Source organism: Haliotis rubra, unplaced genomic scaffold (genome assembly GCF_003918875.1).
Source record: "Haliotis rubra isolate DU_JTF1 unplaced genomic scaffold, ASM391887v1 Scf22, whole genome shotgun sequence".
Classification (NCBI taxonomy): Eukaryota; Metazoa; Mollusca; class Gastropoda; order Lepetellida; family Haliotidae; genus Haliotis; species Haliotis rubra.
In genome coordinates, this window is record NW_025766225.1 from 384,904 (window position 1) to 409,722 (window position 24,819).

A 24,819-nucleotide genomic window follows, 5' to 3' on the forward strand; every position below is an offset into this window, starting at 1 on the left:
AATCTGATGCCAGAGAAGGCTTACAAGTCGCGTCTTCTTCCTCGTGTTGGTTGAACTAGCTGATGGAACCTGTGTTTGACAGCAATTGTACAACAACAACAAAATCAATTTTTCTACAGTTCTCACTTTTAAACATTTTTTGACACTTCTATAAACATTGTACTAGTCATCGTGTGATTGGATAAAATCTGTATCCGCGAAGAACAGTGCGTTCTGACGACTGTCACCAATAAAATAGAGAAACATTTTACAAGAACCTCAATATATCTCTTATAAATGCTTTTAATGAATTTCTCAGTGTAAGCACATGTTTTTGTGCTACATGGTCGTTACGCCTCAGAACAGTATCCTCTTTCAGGAAATCCAAATCGTATATATATGCACAAGAGCTACCTTAAATTGCCATTTGTGAATTAGAGAGTATTCTGTGTTTGCTACTTTTCTACACAAATCGTAAAATACATGCCCATCCTCATCACCCCCCTACGTAGATGACGACAAATACATTAATGTAACTACATCACGAACATATATGCACTTTTGAATGCCGTGTGAAATCACCCGTTTTAGATATCCATCCCCTAAATTGTAGGGAGGGCAAAGTTCTGAAAACTACATACATCATAAATAGGTTTTACTCTGTCTATCATTTTCTTATTGCTAGAGACCTATGTTAGCCGAGATACCCTATGGTTGGTCTGGAAAAGGTTGCTTGGGACATATGTTAACCCAGGCTGTAGTGAGTGAGTGGGTGGGTATGGGTGAGTGAGTGAGTGAGTGAGTTGAGTGGGTGGGTGGGTTTGAGTGTGTGAGTGAGTGAGTGAGTGAGTGAGTGAGTATGGTCTTATGCCGCTTTTCGCAAAATACCAGCAACATCACGGCAGGGGACACCAGAAATAGGCTTCACACATTGTACCCATGTGGGGAATCAAACAGGCCTTCCATGTGACCAGTGAACGCTTTCTTCACCTTGGGTCGAGGTGGCAAAGGTTTCTAAGGGCTTATGTTAACAAAGATTTCCTCTGGGTGGATGTGGCAAAGGTTTCTAGGCACCTATGTGAACCGAGACTCCCAATAGGTGAAGGTGGCAAAGGTTTCTAGGGGCTTATGTTAACCAAATCTTTATCTGGGTGGATGTGGCAAAGGTTGCTAGGGACCTATGTTAATCCAGATTCCCTATAGGGGGTGTGGCAAAGGTTGCTAGGGACCTATGTTAATCCAGATTCCCTATAGGGGTTGTGGCAATGGTTGCTAGGGACCCATGTTAACTCAGACTCTCCAAAGTGGGTGTGGCAAAGGTTGCTAGGGACCTATTTTAACCCAGACCCCTGTGAATTCCCATGTGACAAAGGTACAAGGAAGATATATTAATGAATGTGAGGTGAGGTGAGGTGAAATTGGGTTTAACGTCGTGCTTGAGAATATTTCGCTCATATGACGACGTGCATGCATGTGTATGTGTATGTGTGGCTGCTTATACTAGCCCAGACTGAAGCTGGTTTTATAGTGCTAGCCCACTGAGATACCATGCCGCAGTGAAGCATGAATACCCCACTCAGACACATTATACTGACTCCGAGCCGACCAGTCCTTGTTGTACCCATTAATGCCGAGCGCCAGGCAGGGACCAACAAGTACCATATTTTAACGTCTTTTGGTATGATGCGGTCGGGGATCGAACCCGCGACCTTCCGCTCTCCTGGCGGACGCTCTTAACCACTACACCACGGAGGCGGTCATTAATGAATGTAATTGATGGGGCATAGGTTGCTTTATATTTACTCTTGGTATATTTAAATCTGGTGAACCCCAATAGATTCAGTTGTAGCATGAGGGTTGTGACACCAATCCCTTACTTGTCACACTTTCAAACACTATTTACATTCAAATAATCAGAACACATTATACAAATGAACATTACTTTATTATTAGTTTCTTCAACATTCACAGACATCAACACTGTAAAATTCTTAGGAATAAGCTGTCACATCTCAGCTGAAATACAGTTTGGAAACATTTTACTAACATACATATCTACTTTTGACTTGCCAAATGTTCGAATGGCACAGGTCTTACATGTACAGTCTTTTCTTACTTTACAGAAAATACACATTTTTCCCATCATTAATTTTACATAGTTAATGTTTGTTTTTTTCAATAGCCATGATATCATGAAGTTCACATCCATGAGTAAACAGGGGTGGAAATAACTTTAAAATTGCTAGTGTACTCCGGAACAGTGGCACATGTAAAATCACTCGCCCTGATAATTTTTCCACTATACCGGCCGTTTCTTGTTGATTTTTTTAAACAAACAACATAATTAACATTGGAAAGTCAAGTGGACACTGGTACAGTGTGATATACAAATTTGCTTGCCCGACAGAAAAAAACACTGGACTCGGACGTCGGCAATGGGTTATTTCCACCCCTGGTAAAGAGTTGATTTACCAAATGTGAACACAGTCACATCTGACAAACAAAGACGGTTGATGCAAATTTAACTCTTTGAATAAGTTGTCAGGAATGTCTTCCACTTCTTCATCTCAAACAGTCGTGTGGATACTAGCACTTTCTTCCTTGTGTGTCAACAGATGTTGGTATCAGAAGAACAAGCCCCTCATTCTCCTCCCCATCCCCCTGCCGGTCGTACAACACATTGAACTTGTTCACAAACTGGAAAGAGAAAAACACACAGGGATCATGCTATACTGATAAAAACCATGGGCCCGATCCACAAAGCGTTTGTAGTAACTGTATAGTTTATCATAGGATTATGAATGACGCAGTGCAACAAACGGAACCTGCAGGATCGGACCCCAGGTGTATCATTTGTGCATATTATTTCAAAACACACATACACTGAGAGAAACAAATCAGGGAACACAGGAAATTTCAAGCATTCCTTTAATAATTTCCAGTTTTCATCACCAGCTTTGAATAGCGCGCTGTGGGAGGAAATGTGAGTATAAATAAAGAAACACTGCCATGAAGTGGTGTTCCCTTATTTGTTTCCCTCAGTATATGTACATACCATGCATGCCACACACACAACATTCACTGGACCAACCATTGTTCATTTTGTTGTTTATTATCTTATGTCAAGTTTACAAATTTTCCTGTTGTGAGAGAGTCATGTTGTAGCATTCTCAAATATAACATTATGAAAATGGAGTTTGAGTGAGTATGGGGTCACTGCATATAATTGTAAAAGTTACTGCATGACAAATGGATTGCAAGGAACTACATGGACAAGTCTGTTCCAAGTGTATTACATCTCCACATGGAGTGAGTGAGTGAGTTTAGTTTTAAGCCACACTCAGCAATATTCCAGCTATATGGCAGTGGTCTGTAAATAATTGAGTCTGGACCAGACAATCCAGTGATCAACAGCATGAGCATTGATTGACACAATTGGTATACGATGACATGTGTCAATCCAATCAGCGAGTCTGACCACACGATCCCGTTAGTCGCCTCTTACGACAACCATGGGTTGCTGAATACAAATTCTAACCTGGATCTTCACAGGTAGACAAGCCTAGGAACCCAGTACAATGGAAGGGTTCAAATGGTAACGTAAATAATAATGTTTTCTTAGGTTGCCAATGGTTGAATATATGAAGGATACAACATTCAAGTCAGATACCAGGAACAACAAACAATATTGGTAATATGTAGAAAGTTTAAATTGTAATAATCTTGAGATTCTCGAGTTAGAATTCCATTTAATGTTTATCACAATATCAAAATTGTAGCACGTGCTGCATTTGTTTTGTAGATACATTGAATTTTCCTCAAAGAATCAGGACAGCCCAAATGTTGACCCCAGGAGCCCATATGACCTTGTTAGCTCACCTGATTCATTGTATTACAGCCTTTCGTCATCGATCCGAGATACGCCATGAGACACACATCATTGTGTTGCTGGAAACAGAAACATTACAAAGCTTTCAGTATAACATTTAAATCTTTCTTCCATGATATCATCTATCAAATAATATGACATTTCAGAAATGAAAAATCATTATGTTAGCTCCTCAGAAACCATGAATTATGTTGAGTTATGCATACAAAGAAATATGATCTAAATACAATTAATCCACAATTCAAATTCATACAAGTTGTTTACGTGAAACATTATTTGAAATAAGGGAGGGTTTGCACGTCTGATTCACACGCCCTGGTGTCTTTGCGAGGATTAAAGATTTTTCAAGAATATAAAAAATTTGAGATGACCCCTATTCGGAATGCTTCACGTATAATAAATCATGACAAGGCCGGACACTTCGGTGTACCCTATCCGCCTGCTTTGCCGACCGCTACGCTACCATCGCATGCAGTCGATTAAAACTGAATATAAACATAATCATGGATGACTGGCCTATCGATCACCACTCATGACACCTATAAACTCTCTATTGTTATTTCTGCAGGTCGATTGAAACCCCATGAAACTCACAAATTGCTGTCACTGTCCAAAGCTTGATCTTTGGTCATTTAAACGTTCACAAATTCACATGAGAAGTCACATGCACATCATGCCAAGATGTGCTCAATGTCACAGCTTATGTAGTGTCTACATCATTTCGTCTTTTCTGTGTTGTATTCAAATTCTGAAGGAATTTTCTGAGTGCACAGTTTCTTTATGTGGCTAGTATATTTACTTTTCACAAGTGTCTAAATGAAGACAATTGAGCATTGAAAATAATAAGCTTACTTACAAATGAGAAACTATGGTATTATATAAATGACATGATGTCTTATGAATTTGTTATTGTATATATGACGTAACGTGCTATTGTATATATGAAATAATGTGCTATTGCATAAATGACATGAGCTACTGTATAAATGACATAATGTGCTATTGTACACAAAATAATGTGCTGTTGGGTATACGATACATGCTCCTGTACAATTGACATAATGAAGACCTACATTATAGAAGTCTTCCTTAAACCGTGTGGTGTTGAGGACAGGAAGCCGATAACACAGACTGTACGCCTCTCTCAGGACGTCGTGGTTCTTTGGTATTTCTCCTGGAAATATCAACTTGAGTTAGACAGGTGCCTCTCGTATATATGTTTGTTTGTTTTTTGTTTAAAGTCACCCTCAACAATATTCCATTGATATACTGAAAGGAACAAATAAAGGATCACAGGAAAATGCAAGCGTTCCTTTATTATTTTCCAGTTTTCATCACCACAGCGCTATTCACAGATGGTGATGAAAACTGGACAATATTAATGGAACGCTTGCATTTTCCTGTGATCCTTTATGTGTTTCTCTCAGTATATTACAACAACATGTAAATGATTGACCCTGAACCAGGTAATCCAGTGATCAATATTCTGAGCACAATCCACCTCGCTGGGGGATGATTTCACACCATCAACCAAATTGCAAACCAACCAATCCATTTGGTCACCTTAGAAACTAATTTACATTGCCCTTTTAACCCTCTCAAGGCCACGGGACATTACTAATTTCAATGATCCTTGCAGGAGATGAGTGAATGGGTGAGTGAGTTTGATTTTACGCCGCTTTCAGCAATATTCTAGCAATATAACGGCAGGGGACACCAGACATAGGCTTCACACATTTTACCCATGTGGCGAATCGACCCGGGCCGTCGGAGTGACGAGCGAACGCTTTACCCACTAGGCTACCCCGCAGGAGATATGAGAGTCCTGAAATGTAATCAAGTAGTATACTGTGAGATGTGATAGTTTTGTTTTTAACAGGAGTATATATTTCTTGTCGAGAATTTGGCACAGTTTTTTTCACTCAGACACTATGTGTCCCTCACGATGCAGTGTATAGTTTTTGTGTGAATAATACATTTGTGATTTATGGTACACATTAATACCTTTCATAAAGCCCTGCTGTTCTATCCCAGAATCTCCACAGAGAGTCTAGATTAGAAGGAGCGGATCCCTTGCATCAAGGAATATAACATCCTCGATAATATCCAGGGCATACGTTACGATCACTCTCCACTATACCCTGGATGCATCCACGGCTTGGCCCGATGATTTTATTACCTCCCTTTGCTGGCTTTTTATCCAATCAGGTGTCTACGCTGGGAAGTAGAATGTACCAATCACAACTCACTTTCGCTTTTTAAATTATCTAACCGTTTAAACTTGGCAACACATTTGATGCAGAGGTACTCTGAAAGAGGTAGAAGGAGTTCTTTCATATAAGAACTGTGACCGCTATCATTGTTGACACTGGCAAGCTCGGATGTAACGGCGGCTTAGCTGATTGGCTACTGTGAGAATGCGGAGCCAGCAAAGGGAGGTAATTATCGGGCCAAGCCGTGGATGCATCCAGGGTATAGTGGAGAGTGATTGTAACGTATACCCTGGAGATTATCGAGGATGGGAATACAACAGAAGGAATGATTGTGTGTGATTAAGATACTGTTGACACACACACACACACCCTCCCCCATCCCTCCTGTCTAAGGTTCACCTCACCTGCTTGTACTGCTTTCACATATTCCAGAATTAGCTTCACTCGACTGTGTAACATCTTGATTGAACTGTGCTGAGCAATCAGGTGTTCTGAATAAACAAACATGGAAATGATCGTGATGAAAATAATAAACACATCACGGCAACTGACTGTTAATTCAGTGTCACTAACAAACTGTAAATCAAGAACACCGAACTTGTCTCTAAAAGTTTTGTACAAAGAATTTATAGATAACAACTTTTTGTTGATAATTACTTAAACAGTATCTCGTAAAGAATGAGCAACACACCTGTAGAACTTTCTCCAGTGTCAGACGAAGACATTCTCGCCACGTGATCCACACCGATCCTCTCTGCCTCTTCTGTTGCTAGTGTGTATGACAGCTCCACAAACAGCATAGTAGCCTAGATGATATAGAGAACAGTTGCTTCAGTGATATAAACAGCATAGTAGCCTAGTTGATATAAACAATAGTAGCTTCAGTGATATAAACAGCACAGAAGCCTAGCTGATATAAACAATAGTAGCTTCAGTGATATAAACAGCACAGAAGCCTAGCTGATATAAACAACAGTTGCTTCAGTGATATAAACAGCACAGAAGCCTAGCTGATATAAACAACAGTTGCTTCAGTGATATAAACAGCACAGAAGCCTAGCTGATATAAACAATAGTAGCTTCAGTGATATAAACAGCACAGAAGCCTAGCTGATATAAACAACAGTTGCTTCAGTCATATAAACAGCACAGAAGCCTAGCTGATATAAACAACAGTTGCTTCAGTGATATAAACAGCACAGAAGCCTAGCTGATATAAACAACAGTTGCTTCAGTGATATAAACAGCACAGAAGCCTAGCTGATATAAACAATAGTAGCTTCAGTGATATAAACAGCACAGAAGCCTAGCTGATATAAACAACAGTTGCTTCAGTGATATAAACAGCATAGTAGCCTAGTTGATATAAACAATAGTAGCTTCAGTGATATAAACAGCACAGAAGCCTAGCTGATATAAACAATAGTAGCTTCAGTGATATAAACAGCACAGAAGCCTAGCTGATATAAACAACAGTTGCTTCAGTGATATAAACAGCACAGAAGCCTAGCTGATATAAACAACAGTTGCTTCAGTGATATAAACAGCACAGAAGCCTAGCTGATATAAACAATAGTAGCTTCAGTGATATAAACAGCACAGAAGCCTAGCTGATATAAACAACAGTTGCTTCAGTCATATAAACAGCACAGAAGCCTAGCTGATATAAACAACAGTTGCTTCAGTGATATAAACAGCACAGAAGCCTAGCTGATATAAACAACAGTTGCTTCAGTGATATAAACAGCACAGAAGCCTAGCTGATATAAACAATAGTAGCTTCAGTGATATAAACAGCACAGAAGCCTAGCTGATATAAACAACAATTGCTTCAGTGATATAAACAGCACAGAAGCCTAGCTGATATAAACAACAGTTGCTTCAGTGATATAAACAGGGATAAACACAGTTTATAAGAGGATAAACATAGTTGTCCAGGGGATATAATTTTAACAGCAGTCAAGGGGATATAAACAACATAGTAATCCAGGAAAGTGACTTGCTGTTGATACACTGTGATACTCAGTTGACACATCAACACAAAACAAATCACGCAAACATATTGGGAAAAAGTGCTTAAAGAGAATTTGTTAGACTGATTTTAGATTAATCACAGAGGCAGATCTCCAAAATTTACACTTGACATGTCATATATAAGTTAATTTGTACCTTCAGTCATGGTGAACTAAAGATGTAGGAATTATGATGAATATTACCTCTCTATTTACAAGATCTATCACAGACTCATAGATGGACACCGGTAACTGAAACACAAAAACATCTCATGGTACACATCATAACACACAAAAAAGCTTAGTTCCTGCATCATGGACTATACGTACAGTCAGTGACTTCAGAGCGTCATGACAGAAGTCTGAAATTATTCAACTCTATCATAGACAAATCAGTGACTGAAAGTTTGAGGAGGTACCCATGGCATGGGAACATGACGACCCCATATACCAACAAGCCTGACCCCCATACGCTGACAAGCCTGACACCGTATAACAACATGCCTGACCCCCATACGCAGACAAATCTGACACCCATAAACCAACAAGCCTGACCCCATATACCAACAAGCCTGACCCCCATACGCTGACAAGCCTGACACCGTATAACAACATGCCTGACCCCCATACGCAGACAAATCTGACACCCATACACCAACAAGCCTGACCCCATAAAGAGACAAGCCTGACCCCCATACGCTGACAAGTCTGACACTCATACACCAACAAACCTTACCCCCATTAAGAGACAAGCCTGACCCCATATGCTGACAAGCTTGACCCAGTATACCAACATGCTTGACCCCCATTAAGAGACAAGCCTGACTCCCATACGCTGACAAGCTTGACCCTGTATACCAACATGCTTGACCCCCATAAAGAGACAAGCCTGACCCCCATACACTGACAAGTCTGACACTAATACACCAACAAACCTTACCCCCATTAAGAGACAAGCCTGAATCCATATGCTGACAAGCTTGACCCTGTATACCAACATGCTTGACCCCCATAAAGAGACAAGCCTGACCCCCATACGCAGACAAGTCTGACACTCATACACCAACAAACCTTACCCCATTAAGAGACGAGCCTGACCCCATATGCTGACAAGACTGGCACCCATACACCAACAAGCCTTACCCCAACAAACTGGCAAGTCTCATCCCCATAAACCAACAAACAAATCCAGCAAAATGTTCAGTACACACATAAATCTGATACAATAACACATGTTTAAAAAGTCAATATTTGTCAATAAACATGTCAACAATAATAACTTCACAGACTGCTAATTTCATCATTACTAATCACAGATCTGAAGACAAAAATACAAAATTAGTGGTGTGATTCTGAGCATCAGGGGTCCTCTACACATGATCTTCACAAATCCAAATTAAATGTACACCAATACAAGATGTAATACTTACATCAGAGTTTCTCGCTAGTGGGTTCAGCTTCATTAAGACTGGACTCTCATTGATCTGGCAAATCTGGAACCAGGTGAGTTAAAAATCACCAGGTGATCACATCATCAATGTGGAAATCAAATAGAGATGAGAATTAAATTATCATTTAAAAGTTTCTTAAACAATGGTCAGTAAAAGACTGACATAAAACAAACTGTCACAAAATTAAAAGACATATTATACAGTATACATTTACTCTCTATGCAGTTACCGGTTTTCAGCTGATAAAATTTCAATTCGCGTCAGCAGCTATACATTGAGGATATATACCACTCCAAAGTTGTTGACTGAGTGAGTGAGTTCGGTTTTATGCCGCTTTTAGCAATATTCAAGCAATATCATGTCGGGGGACACCAGAAATGGGCTTCACACATTGTACCCATGTGGGGAATTGAAGAGACGAGCAAACGCTTTAACCACAAGGCTACCCCACCCAAACATGTTGAGAACTAGATTCTTCCACGTTACTACAGCTAATCTGCCATGCCTTGGTCATAGTATCATCATAAAAGTGGTGCATTAATTCCATTGTTGCCCATGGCAACAGGACAAACCCTATCAGAATACCTGTCCATGCACTCGGATGTCAGACTCTGACGGTAGATCTCCAGTCGTGTACCAGCCAAGGAAGTCCATCTCACTGAAAACTTGTTTGACTACAAGAAAAACAAAAATGTAATTTTTTGAGTAAAATTGATATTTTATACTTATCCTGACTCATGAGGTTAGCCCTCCCATCCTCCCCACATAACACTTTGGATTTCCCTGTAAATTCAAGTGTTGGGCTCGCAAAATCAGGAGAGAGTGAAGCATGAGGCCAGAGGGTGGCGACACCTGTTCCCGCCAAAAGGGCAAGGGAGGCAACTCGTGGTGAGTACCAATTAGTGATTTTACATTGAAGGGAGCTTCAATTAAGGAGATACAAGTGTTCCACTATGTTCGCAAGAAGAAGAAGACAAGCAGAAGAGCATGAGTCAGGATAAGTATAAAATATCAATTTTACTCAAAAAATTACATATTTTTCCTTATCCTGACTCATGCTCTTTTGCTTGTAGAATCCTACGAAACGGAGGTGGGCAAAACAGAATACTTTGGATTTATAGAATTAGTGATTTATATAGATTTAACTGTAATAACCCCTACGGGAACTTCATAAAGGCATAGACTTAGGATAATTCCTCTATTATAAGCCATAGGTTATAATGCCATACTGGGGTATTTACATTATGATATACTGAGATATTATAAACAACAATATCAAAGCGACTCTGATAGAGAAGCTATACCACTGAACATATATACATACTGCTAGAACTCCGTAGAGTTATAAGCTAGATAATGCATGTAACAATTATGCATATTAATCTCGTAAGACTACGTGTTAGCGTTCTGAGGGACTGTCAACTGCTGTCTGAGGACCAAGGGACCGAAATGGTGAATGCCTGAGGCGTCCTCGGTGGTGATATCTCTCAGGTAGTGATTAGCAAACACCATGTTAGATTTCCAAAAGCATCCTTCCATAATGGTATTCAAAGAACAGTTACCGTGTAAAGCGAGTGGAAGCTAACGCCCTGATTTCATGGGGATTTGATGCTGTTGGAGGGTCCAGTCCTGCTGCCTTGTAGGCATGAAGTATGACAGTTCTTATCCATATAGATATGGTGGTGCGAGAGACTTCTGTCTGAGTTGTTGCCGACAAGGGAATGAATAATCGTTTGAGAAATCTTAAGCCTTGTTTTGGAGCGTCGTAAATAGATTTTGAGAGCTCTGACTGGGCATAGAGATAAGTCCAGTGTATCTTGAGATCCGAGAATGGAGGATAATGCAGGGATATGAAATAACCTGTCTGGTTGACCTGGTAGTTGATTTTTGGCGATGAAATCCCATCTTAATCCCAGGTGTGCTGTGTTTTGATTGTCATCAAACTGTATCCTCTCATAATCTAGTGCGTGAATTTCCGACATCCTGGCTGCTGTGGCTAGAGATAACAGGAAAAGCGTTTTCTGTGAGAGAAGCTCAAAGTTTGTCGATTCCAGCGGTTCATAAGCCTCACTTGTGAGGTGTTGCAACACTATATTCAGATCCCAAGCTGGAAGTGGAACTTCGCTTTTGGTCCTCAATCGGAAAGCCGTGTAGTAAGGCCAGTAACTCTGGAGTTCTTGTTAATCTAACACCCGTTCTCATGGTAATGACAGAACTAAGCGGCAAGATATGTTGACAATGTCGAGCCTTTTAAATGTTTGTTTTGCCGTAAAGTAACACAAATAATCTGCCACTTGTGGATGAGTAGCATCTCTTGCTGTAAATCCCTTATTTACTGCGTAATTCTCAAAACTGTGCCACTTGTCGTGCGGTACAAGTTACGTGTAGAATAGCGTAAGGCAAGCGTGACCGCTTTTGCCGCCCTGGTAGAATACCCTCTCTTGTTTAAACACATTTTAATACAGTCCATACGTGAAGTTGGAATACTTCTGGGCTTCCGTGCACCTGTTTGGTGTGTGGATGTATTAATAGATTTGGCTTGGGTAGCTCTAGTGTTGGTTGACCGATTTCTTGAATTAGAATGGAAACCACGTTCTGGCTTGACCAGTAGGGCTGCGACCAAGTGAGTTGGAGGCTCTGTGTTTGTCTGATTTTCTGTAACACTTGAGGTATTATTGCTGGCGGGCGAAACGGCGCGCATTGAGGCCTTCCCAGGATATGCTTAGAGCGTCTGTTGCCCATGCTTGTGGGTCTGGGACTGGTGACACGAATGTCGGTAGCTGATTGTTGAAGCGTGTTGCGAATAGATCTACTAGCGGCGGCCTATTTGCTTGATTATCTGTGCAAATATTTCTGTATTGAGCATCCATTCTGTCGGTGGCGGTTGATGTGGCGAGAGAGTCGTCTGCTAGTACATTCTTGGCTCGGGAATGTGACATGCTCTGACATGTAGGTTTAGATCGTGTATTAGATCGAACAGTTGAAAGCTTAAAGTCAATAGGTTCAGTGATCTTGTTGAACCTTGTTTGTTCACATAGAACGCCACTGTCGAGTTGTCGGTATGAATCATTAAGTCGCATTCTGTAGAATGTTGCTCCAATGAAGTATGGCGTTGATTACAGCTTTCATCTCTAACATGTTTATATGGAGCTTGCTTTCTTGCTGATTCCATAACCCTGATGCCGTCCGGTTGGCGAGATGAGCTCCCCAACCTTGGAAGCGGCCAGCGTCTACATATAGATGGGTTTTGAATTCCTGCTCTTCTAAACAAATACCTTCATGAAACATTCGACCTCCTGGTCCACCATAGTAGATGAGGTCTGAGGCGTTTGGTAGACTGAATGGTTGTAGGTCGTCGAGATGTGCATTGATGAAGACCTGTAATGGGCGTAACTGTAATCTGCCTGAGACTGTCATGTCTTGGGCTGATGTGAGGAGACCCAACACGCTCTGCCATTGTCGTGAGTGGTAGCGGAGAGTAGAAACTGACGGAATGGTCTGTTGGATCTTGAGCCAGCGGTCTTCTGGTACTGACGATCACGGTTGTGATTAAGTGATAAATCGAATGCCTAGGAACTGCAGATCTTGCGATGGTACTAGGTCCGACTTGAGTAAGTTTACTAACCATCCTAGCTGTGTTAGTAGCTTTATGATGTAGTTTAACTGTAGTTTGAGATGCTGTGGATCTTGATCTACTTGTATCCCGTCGTCGGTAGAAACGCACTCGCGTAGCCCTAGAACGCATGTAGATAGGTGACAATAGGTTTCGTTATCCTCGAATAGCCAGGGGCTGATGATATGCCGAATGGGGAGTACTTTCCATTGGTAATGTAGCCCGTCTAGTGTAAATCTTAGATATTTCCTGGATTAGGGATGTATCGGGATATGTAGATAAGCGTCTTGCAGATCTATACTGGCCATGTAATCCATGGGGCGAATCAACTGCCGTAACTGAGGAAGGTGTATCATGCGAAACTTTGGTGGTTTCGCGTAGATAATTCCTGTTGAAAAAGCTCATGTTGTAAATGAGTCTGTATTTCTCCTTGGAGTTTTCTTGGGTACTAGGAAAACTGGGGGAGTAGAAGCCTGGTTCGATGTCTACTTGATCTAGTACTTCTATGGCCTGCTTGGTTATGAGTGATGTAACCGCCTTTCTTAACTTTGGTAGTTGTTGTGCCTGTAAGTCGAACTTGTAAGGGTTGACTGTCAGCGGGGCGTGGCCTGTAGTGGGATCACGAAATCCGTGTTGAAGAATGTTGGAGACATAAGGGTCTTTTAACATTCCCCAGTTCTCCCAGTGTAGTTGGAGGCGTCCACCCACTTGTGACGGTTGTACTGGAGCGGCTGGGGTGGAAGACTCCAGTCGTTCGAACCTGTCTTTCAGCGTTTATAGTTGCGGGAACCTCTGGGTGTCCTGCCTCTTCCTGACCCTCCTCTATAGTTGCCATATGGGCGGCGAAAAAGAATCTTTTCCCCTGGCTGGCTATCTTCCTATCCCGTGCTTTCTGTAGTCCCGAGAACTTAGATCTCCCTGAGTATCTTTGTGAAGTCTGCCTGATGACGCTTGCTAGCGTGTCCATCGACTTGATCATAAGGACTTCTCTGGAGTCCTTAGTGACTTCCTTGGAGACTTTGTCTATTCCTCCGTCAAAGATGTTTGGGGGATGACCACGGGCTGTATAGAGTGGAGCTGTAAAGTTCTCACCCCAGCTGCAGGAAGCGAGGAGGCCTTGACGACGAGCTAAGGTCAGTGCTGCTGAAACAGATGTGAGATGATCTGTAAGGAACTGCTGGTCCTTCTTTTGCATCAGTAGGGCCGAGTAGATCATCCTATCATCTTCAGAGGTCGATATTAAAAATCTGGTGATAAGTGTCTCATTGATCGTTCTAGATCTATTTAGGCCAAAGAACATGCGTCTCGTCATGTTTTCTATCTGCACCAGCTGCGATCGTCAATCTTGTAGTTCTTGTTCTTAACATCGCTGATCAGCTTGTAGTTTTCATCGATGTCTTGTGCCTTCAGGAAGGGGTCCATGTTGTGCGTGGAGAACTTCTTAGCGTGAAAGTTCGGCAGATGTGGAGTCTGCACTTTCGTAGCTTTAATGAAGGCTGTATCTAGATTATGTGGCACCGCAGCAATCGGGTCGATCGGAGGTAAGGTGATGGCGTCTGCATCGTCTTCCTTCATCAGGTATGTCTGCGCTGAGTTGCCACTCTTGGACGGTGAAGATAAATCTAGGTTGTTTACCATCCAATATCTTATCTCAGCGTCTGAGAAGATGATGCCTCCATCATCTTCTGTACCAGCATCGGAGATGAGAGGTTGATGCTCTTCTGATGGTGACCTCTGGGCTGCTATCTCTATGTCGGGTGACACTCGGGGAGACCTGAGTGTAGACCTGTGTGCCGACTTGTGTGATGACCTGCGAGGTGATATGCGTGGAGATCGGCGTGGTGAACGGCGTGGAGATCGTCTAGGTGATCTGCGTCTATGGGAAGACCTAGATCTGCGAGGAGAATGTTGACGGCTTCGTGAAGCTCTTGAATAGTCCCTCGACGTCCTTCTGGACGATGACGATCTGTGTGGCGGCCTTCGTGCAGCTTCCTCTGCGTCGGACCTGGGGAGCGGCGCCTTGACTTCGTGTGGCGGTTTCCGTGGCGTCTGGTGGTCTGAGTCTGCATCTGAGGGGAGGCGAGGATGATGACGATCTCTCCGTCTTCGCGAAGGCCTTGGCGGCGACTGTACATCTCGTCCTTCGTTGAGGTGGTCTGTGACTTCCTTCTCGAAGGCTGCTTCGTCGTGGCTGCTACGCTGACTGGGGGTGCCTCTGGGGTATCGTCTGCGTTGCTCGGGCCCTGGGCTGGCTGCTTCCCCCGACTGTAGTGGCCCTCCATCATGGTCATGATCTGCCGCAACAGCTCGTCTGGGATGGTCTGCGACGAAGTAGTCGGTGCCCTCTCTGCGATGACAGCTGCTGACCCTCAGGAAGTCGTCTGACATCAGTGTAGAGGCATCAGGCTGCATGGCGATCTCTGCTGATGTCACTGTAGCTGTCACGGTCGCTTCTTGTGGCGTCGTCAGGGATGATGATCGGCTGATCATCGTAGAGGCCCAGTTCGCGGCTGGAACAATCTCGGCTGAGAAAGTTCTTGGCGACCGTGGAACTTTCCTTAGATGTCGACGCTGCCCTGGGGTCCGAAGTCTGCGTTGGGAAGGCGTCGGTATTAGCCCTCTTGGACTTTATCTGCGATGACGGGGCGTCTGGGAAGGCAGGGCGCTTCTTAGTGTTGGCGGACTGCATCCCACGCCATCTTCGGCGGGAGTCTCTTGCGAAACACCAGGCGGGAGGGGTCTATCGACAGCAGCTGACTGGAAGGGGAATCCGATGTATCGGCCATGTCTAACCCTTGTTTTGCGTGATCTATCTGCGGTACGTCTCACGACGCAAAGATATTTATGAAAAGCAGAATTGGATAGATTAATGCAGTAACTGCAACGTGTATCAAACGCTGGCGTAGCACAACTAGGGCATAATACATGCGGGTCAGCAATTGAAAAGCGTAAATTGCAAATAGTACAGATTTTCATCAACGTAAATACTAGCTGAACAATCACGAACTCCACGTGAATAAACAGTAGAAATACGATTAAATATCAATGCAAATTAATGAAGGATACTAGCTATACCTCTATAGTAACCTATAAGAGGTAATAAACTAAGCAAAAACCAAAGGATATAGTGTGTAAGGAGACACAGGCGCTCTCACATCCTGCTCACTGGTCGAAGAAGGAGAGAGTGAAGCATGAGGCCAGAGGGTGGCGACACCTGTTCCCGCCAAAAGGGCAAGGGAGGCAACTCGTGGTGAGTACCAATTAGTGATTTTACATTGAAGGGAGCTTCAATTAAGGAGATACAAGTGTTCCACTATGTTCGCAAGAAGAAGAAGACAAGCAAAAGAGCATGAGTCAGGATAAGGAAAAATATCATCTATCAATCCGATTACACTAACTCATGCTTTAAGCAACTAAACATATTCATTTTAATATTGTGAGTTCGGTGAACAGCTGCAGTACTAATAAATTTATGTCACTTAATGTCACGTAAGTAATATTTCCACAATATTATTATGAGTTGTACAATTATGATTTCCACATTTAGACTGTATATATACCTGTAACTGATGAACAGTACAACTGGATTATTACAGATTTTACTAAAACTAGTTTGAGAACATTTTAAAGAATACTTTATCATTCAAACTAGATCCCACCCATGCATTAGATGAATGTCATCATGACCCAGACCCCAATCATGCATCACAGATGAATGTCATCATGACCTAGACCCCAACCATGCATTACAGATGAATGTCATAATGGCCCAGATCCCCAAGCATTACTGATCAATGTGATCATGAACCCCAAGATTTCCCCAAGCATTTCTGATTGATGTCATTATGACCCAGACCCCAACCATGCATTACAGATGAATGTCATAATGACCCAGATCCCCAAGCATTACTGATCAATGCCATCATGTGTAAAAAAGATTTGGTTCCCCCACAGTAAAAGTTCCGTCGGAACTTTTCATTCCAACATTTGTTCCTGTAATAGTGCATGCGGAACAATTATTTCGTTCCGCACACAGAATTTATTCCGGGTAAAGAGGAACTTCCACACACACCATAAAGTGTCTAAAAGAGGGTTTTGTTTGTTGGGGTGGTCTTAAAAATTGGGGCGTGGGGCAAACGGAAAGGAAAAAAAAGATTTTCCTACGGTATTTGTTCCATATGGAACAAATCATGTGGCTATCAAGAAGCAATTATCATGTGTGAAAGTTACTTAATTTTTTTATGAAAATACATTGTAGATTCCCCAGAATGCGAACTGATGATTCTAAATGAATCTTGTGTTAAAAAGAGTTCAGCTATTATGTAACCAAGTTACCTTCATTAATCAGGTTGCAGTCAGTAGACAGGTTACAGTCAACAAGTAACCAAGTTACAGTCAGTCAATAGCCAGGTTACAGTCATTATGTGACCAAGTTACAGTTGGTCAGTAGCCAGGTTACATTCAATATGTAACCAAGTTAGAGTTAGTCAGTAGCCAGGTTACAGTCAACATGTTACCAAGTTAGTCAGTAGCCAAGTTAAAGTCAACATGTAACCAATTAACAGTCAGTCAGTAGCCAGGTTACAGTCAACATGTAACAATTAACAGTCAGTCAGTAGCCCGGATTACAGTCACTATGTAACCAAGTTACAGTCAGTCAGTAGCCAGGTTAGTGAACATATAACCTAGTTACAGTTAGTCAGTAGCCAGATTACAGTCAACATGTAACCAAGTTACAGTTAGTCAGTAGCCAGGTTACAGTCGACATGTAACCAAGTTACAGTCATTAGCCAGGTTACAGTCGACATGTAACCAAGTTACAGTCAGTAGCCAAGTTACAGTCAGCATGTAGCCAAGTTACAGTCGACATGTAGCCAGGTTACAGTCAACATGTAACCAAGTTACAGTTAGTAGCCAAGTTACAGTCAGCATGTAGCCAAATTACAGTCGACATGTAACCAAGTTACAGTCAGTAACCAAGTTACAGTCAACATGTAACGAAGTTACAGATAGTCAGTAGCCAAGTTACAGTCAGCATGTAACCAAGTTACAGTTAGAAGCCAGGTTACAGTCAGCATGTAACAAAGTTACAGTTAGTAGACATCCCGGATGTTGACAAGTTGGATGAGTCCATTTTGCATTCAATAATGACTGGAATAGGTTAGGCCTACGGTATTTGTTCCTGTTCGATGGAATATTTGCCGTATGTGCGAAATTTTTATTCGTGTCATCCATTCTCAATTTCACAGCATTTATTCCGAACCGGAACATTTACTACTCGGAACTAAATCATGTTTACACATGACCCCCCCAAGATTTCCCCAAGCATTTCTGATCGATGTCATTATGACCCATATCCCTAAAGGCCACATGCAATGTAAAACACAACTTTGCAGATTCTGATACCTTTCGGTATGGACGTACCGAAACAAATCATCAAAAATGCAAATTCAAGTTATAAAGTTGAAAATCGGAGTTCAAACGATTCAAATCTAAAATGATTCATTAATTTTCCCCCGAAAATTTCGGGGGAAAACGGGTTTCAACAGCTGGGCTGCGCTCATAGCATGTGCGCAGTGAAATAGGTTCGCGCAGCTTGGAAGCGGGCTGTCTGGTGAATACTCGGTGAAGGCTTTGGTGTGAGCTATTTTCCAAATGATTTGTTGATATCTCACAGGCGCGAGCTTTTTATATGTTATGACAGTAAATAAACTGTTTATATAATTTCATTTGTCTATTTCACCTCACGTTCTTCTTACCGAGTCACTTTCTCAGTTCGATACTTAAAAGCAATGTCATTATTTAGCATTGACAGAATTTCTAACTGTGATATAGATATGTCGTTGTCACAGACAAAACTCAATTTCTTGTTTTATTGACACCTGTGTGTCTGCCTGCCTGTCTGCTAATGACAATATTCAATACACAACTGCGATCACTGACCACATGCAATTTGAACTTAACACCAATCAGGCTATACACCATAAACAAAACGCATTGATTTATGGCCCGAGTTCGGTCTCTGTCACATTATGTAATTACACAGACAGGCAGGTGTGATACTTGAACACATGACATGTTATGATGTCTGTTGATTGCAAAATGTTATACACAAAAAATGAGCATGTATTTACAAAACCCAACATCTCCATATATACACACACAATGAGCCGTGAAGGCGGCATCTGCTAATGAACCAGCCGTTACACTAGAGTGCACACCCACCCGCTCTGACTGGGTTCGGTATCCCGGCTGCTTCGTTTCGAGGGAGGTAAACCCAAGTACAAAATATTGCACTTTTGATTTGCGATTATACGCTTATAATTTTGTTTAGTAGTTTTTTCATAATCAGCAATGCATATTATATGTCATGAAGAAGTGATAATTGTGTTTTAATTATGTTTGATTTTTTGGTTGCATGTGACCTTTAAGCATTACAGATGATGGAATGTGATGTGAAATTGGGTTTAACGTCTTGCTTGAGATTATTTCGCTCATATGACGACGTGCATGCGTGTGTATGTGTATGTGTGCGGCTGCTTGTACTAGCCCAGACTTAAGCTGGTTTTATAGTGCTAGCCCACTGAGATACCATGCCGCAGTGAAGCATGAATACCCCACTCAGACACATTATACTGACTCCGAGCCGACAAGTCCTTGTCGTACCCATTAATGCCGAACGCCATATTTTAACGTCTTTTGGTATGACGCGGTCGGGGATCGAACCCCGCAACCTTCCGCTCTCCGGGCGGACGCTCTAACCACTATACCACGGAGGCAGTCATTACAGATGAATGTCACCATGACCCTACTGATGTTTAATGCGACTGTAGGGCTATAATCTTACACTGTTCTTCCTTGGTATTGTAGTAGTCCATGTTGATGATGATATTGCCCTCTACAACATCAAACACCAACTCAAAGGAGTTCATCACTTCAATGTTCCTCCCCTTCTGCTGTCCGATCAGTGCACCCAGAACTGGAAAAAAGGACATGTGCCATTAGTAAGATTAGGCAACTCTCCAACAATTTTATATGTCATGGACTTGAATGACTTCAGCAAATACCTTCATCCTTAAATATTATTTTGTGATGAGCAAACACTATAGTTTAGTCTATAGTTTATAGTTAAAAATTAGGTGGGGGTTACGTAAGGAGCTCTTACCAACTTGTAGTCTAAAGTTGCGACTGGGTCATACAGTCCAGAGATGACCCTGTATCATGATCATATCTTGACTGTAGGATCCAATCTCGGTTCCAGACTACAAAACTCGAAGCTTGATGCTTCCTCAAACTGCCTCGGATTAATTCTTTAAAAGAGGTCGCTTACTCTACCTCACAATAGTAAAAAGATGTCGAAAGTAGGACTCTATGATTTTTACCATAGTGCAGCTGCATAGTGACCCAAAATTTTAATGACAAATTTGCAATACAGAAACATGAGTCATCAAACTGTCCTTCATAGTTGACCCGAATAAGGTCACTGTTTTAAAAATACAGTCCCAAAGACGGCACATATATCTAAAGTACAATGGTATTGGCCTTAATGTAGACAGTGAAAAACAACACCTTGCATCGGCTTTCCTTCCTGTGCACGGACCCTTGTCCAATGTTCGGAGATGTTCATGATGACGAGGGGATGGAGAGCCACCGATACGCTGCCCGACGTTCCTGCAGTGGCCATTACACTTGTCCTAGGTGTATCTACCTCCATATTTGTCGCCATACCGGCGATTTTACAATATCACTTTTATGTACTTCGCTGTGCTTAGCTCGCAGTTGTCAACGTCCTGTAATCAAAGGGAGGTAAACATGTTTCGAAGGCACCGAACATCCGCTTAAAATGTTTTGTGCAGTTGTGTCTCAGAAATATCTTCACGTGACCAGTTGGTAATGAATGTCAAGAAACATTAATCTGAAACAATAATTTGTCCATCGTGTTAACAGAACAAATCTTGAACGCTTAGGTCCTGAACAAATAAATACGTGTTTATATTATTAACATGCTTTCTTTGAATAACCATTGAGAACTTGAGTGAGTGAGTGAGTGAATGAAGATTTACTCCGCACTAAGCAATGTTCCAGTTATATGGCGACGGTCTGTAAATAATCGAGTCTCGACCAGACAATCCAGTGATCAACAGCAAGAGCATCGCTCCACGCAACTGGGATACAATGACATGGGTCAACCAAGTCAGCGAACCTGACAACCCGATCCCGTTAGTCGCCTCTTATGACAAGCATGGATTACTGCAGATAAATTCTAACCCGGATCTTCACGTGTGCGAAATGAAAGGTGTATTTACACCAAGTAGGTGTAACCAATAGTTGGTTTGATTTCATTTAATTTATTGATACCTACTTGGGTGTCCCACTTCTTTTGCATTAGATTCCGAGTGTAACATCTCATGACAGGTTTAAAATCGCTGTATATGGGATAAGAAATGTTTCACAGATTTGTTGAGCGTTGCATCATGAGCCATTGCATTACAAGGGATTCCAACATGGCTTGCTAAGAAACAAAAGACGCTATCGTATTGGCCAATAGCAAGGTAATTGCAGAATTCAATAATTTCAATTAAAGAATGTGGATGTATAGAAGACAAATTTTAATAGCCTGGAGACACCAGAGAGAATCTGAAAATATGATGGACTGTTTATACTTTAGAAGTTAGGGAGGTGAAACGGGGTTTAACGTCGTACTGAAGAATATTTCGCTCATGTGACAATTAACGTGCATGCGTGTGTATGTGTGGCTGCTTGTACTAGACCAGACTTACGCTGGTCTATAGTGCTGGCTCACTGAAATACCATGCTCAGACACATTATACTGACCCCGTACCGACCAGTCCTTGTTTTACCCATTAATGCCGAGCGCCAGGCAGGGACCAAAAAAGTGCAATATGTTAACGTCTTTTGTAATGACGCGGTCGATCGAACCCGCGACCTTCCGCTCTCTGGGCGGACGGTCTAACCACAACAACGCCGTGGCGGCTTATACCCAGACTGATTATATATTTTAGTGCTGTTGATACAGTATTAGCCTCTGGTGTGAAATGGAGCTGGCACCAGGAAATCTTGAAGATATTGTTCTGGGTCCAATGCTAGTGGCACCAGCACCTGTGCCACCGCACTTGGATCCATCTGTGACGATAAATTTGTAAGCATCTAAAGTGTTTCCAATTCATTATTTTGTTGTTTGTGAATTTATTGGTTTGTTCCAGATTTCAGTTTTGTTAATGTTAGGTCTATCTCAGGTTTTACTAACTACATGTTGAAGATGAAGAAACCTGAGTTGAGGCTATATCGCCAAAATCAATTTTAACTACATAAATACTTGTTTGTATTCTTATTCCAAGTGGTGGATTGGAATGATCCTTTTCCCTTTCCCATCGATCCCTTGTTTCGGTAACTACCCGATGTAAAGAACAGTGTATAGCTCTAAGTATTTTGCTTTAACTCTCCATGTGCTGGATTGACTACAAAAAAACATACGACTCTGCCCCTCACGAATGGATTCTGAAGTCTCTTCATTGTATTGACCTCCCGGAGCAACTACTTGATTTACTCAAGTCTTTAATGAGTTGCTGGTCGACTCAACTTGAGATGTAGGTGCAGACTTCGGAATCTATACCAATCAGAAGGGGGAGTTTCTAGAGGGACTCCTTTAGTCCTTTGCAATTACTTTTCTGTTTGACTCTAAATCCTTTGAGCTTTCTGCTCAACAGAGAGGAGGGTTACCATCCCGGACCTCCTCAGCACAGATCCCCAACACCGCTTACTCATCTCCTTTACATGGATGACATCGAGCTCCTTGCCAAAGGAGATACCAATTTTACTTTAATGTTACTGATGATAATAATAATAATCCTGGAATGAAAGTTCGAGACAAGCTCCAGAGTTCCCAAATTCAAGACAAACTTCGGACCGAGTACAAATCTCGCTTAGAGAAAATCTGGAGCACAGAGCTAAATGCTCGAAACAAAGTCAAAGCCACCAATACTTTTGCTGTGCCAGTCCTTTCCTATTCCTTTGGAGTAGTTGATTGGACAAAACAAGACATCCAAAGTCTTGACCGCCTGACCAGAAGGATCATGTCTGATACCCTGGTTCCTCTCTAAACCGTTTATATATGCCAATCAGTTTTGGAGGTCGGGGTTTGATTAATGTGCAGACTCTTCGTGATATAATTTTATTGTGTACCTTTGCACATATTTATTTATCGGATGATCCTCTGGTGATGCATGTGAAGACTCATGATGAAAGCAAGGAATTCCACAGCTATGTTAAGCGTGCCAAGGTTGTTGGACAGAATCTGAAATTTGAGCTTGACTTTGGTGATGGCGATGTACTGCTGGACGGTACAGCGATGGGAGTAAACCAGGTGAAGTCCTTTACCAAGTCTGCCCAGAGTCGGTCATTTGTGGAGAAGCTTTCTGAGAAGCCATTGCACCGCGTGTACATGCAGTGTGTGGAACAGAATAGCAATCCCACCCACTCCTTCGCCTGGATGAAGTCGGCTGGTCTCAAATGTAAAACTGAGGGCTTCCTTCTTGCTGCTCATGACCAGACACTTCCCACTCGCAATCGCCTAAATGTGATTCTTAAAGAAAATATTAACATGAAATGTCGATTGTGCAATGAATTCACAGAGACTGTCAACACCTTGTCAGTGGATGCCCTTCCTTGGCACAAACAGCTTATCTTAAACGACATGATGGCATGGCTCGTTGCCTTTACTACCGTCTCCGACATGCCTGTTGCTTTGACTCCGAGGTCCATCCATGGTACGACCCTGAACATGTCCAGGTCGTCATGGAAAATGATGCTTTCAAACTTCTCTGGAATAGGCCCATATACAGCCTCTGAAGAATTCCAGCCAACAAACCTGATCTTGTCCTTTTTGATAAAACCAATGAATTTATATATATCATCGAATTTTATGTCCCCTTTGACAGCAATGTCATTGACAAGATTCAGGAAAAGCATACTAAGTATGTGGACCTCGCCTTTGAAATGTCTCGCTTGCATCCCAAGCACACTGTCGTCAGGCTCCCCATTGTTCTCGGTGCCCTGGGTTTGGTACATCCTGATCTCTTGGCGCAGATCAGGAGAGTGCCCGGGTTCTCCACCGGGAGCACAGCCCTTCTGACACTCTTGGTAATGCAGAAGGCTGCAGTGTTGGGGAGCCTTCATATTCTCCGGAAAGTTCTTGGTGGGTTCGACTAGGCAGTGTTTCCTGGGAGAAGTCCCATTCCCTATATCTGGGCTGCGTGTAGAGGGGGCGAGGACCCTGAGCTGATGATGAGCATTACCAGCCTGACTGTGCCAGGACCACCCGAACCTTCTCTGCTGCATTTTCATCTCTAATCTGTAAAATAATAATAATAATAATTGGCTTGCATAGCGCCTAGTGTACACTTTCGAGTACAACAGAGTTCTGTTCAAAAGCTATCTTGAAAAAGTAGGTTTTCAGCAAGTTCTTGAATGATGGCTGGGACTCAGTTCGTCTGAGGGTGACAGGAAGATTGTTCCATAGAGCTGGTGCTGCTACAGAAAAGGCTCTATCACCCATGGAGGTTTTAGTGCTTGGCTGTGGATGTCTGAGCGTATCCATTGATCTAAGAGCTGGTGGCTACTTACAGATGTACGAGCTGGCGAA

The 24,819-nt window shown here is 42.2% G+C and overlaps 1 protein-coding gene across 1 annotated transcript; it reads right to left on the reverse strand.

The window, feature by feature from the left end:
* Nucleotides 1–2,576: 2,576 nt before the first annotated feature.
* On the reverse strand, nucleotides 2,577–20,957 carry LOC124277276 (COP9 signalosome complex subunit 6-like). Its single transcript, XM_046712931.1, is given in 11 exon segments — nucleotides 2,577–2,639; nucleotides 2,641–2,676; nucleotides 3,859–3,927; nucleotides 4,942–5,042; nucleotides 6,486–6,572; nucleotides 6,773–6,887; nucleotides 8,298–8,345; nucleotides 9,524–9,586; nucleotides 10,130–10,218; nucleotides 20,005–20,136; nucleotides 20,727–20,957. Coding segments are annotated over 11 exon segments (933 nt in total). The 5' UTR covers nucleotides 20,884–20,957; the 3' UTR covers nucleotides 2,577–2,603.
* Nucleotides 20,958–24,819: the final 3,862 nt, after the last annotated feature.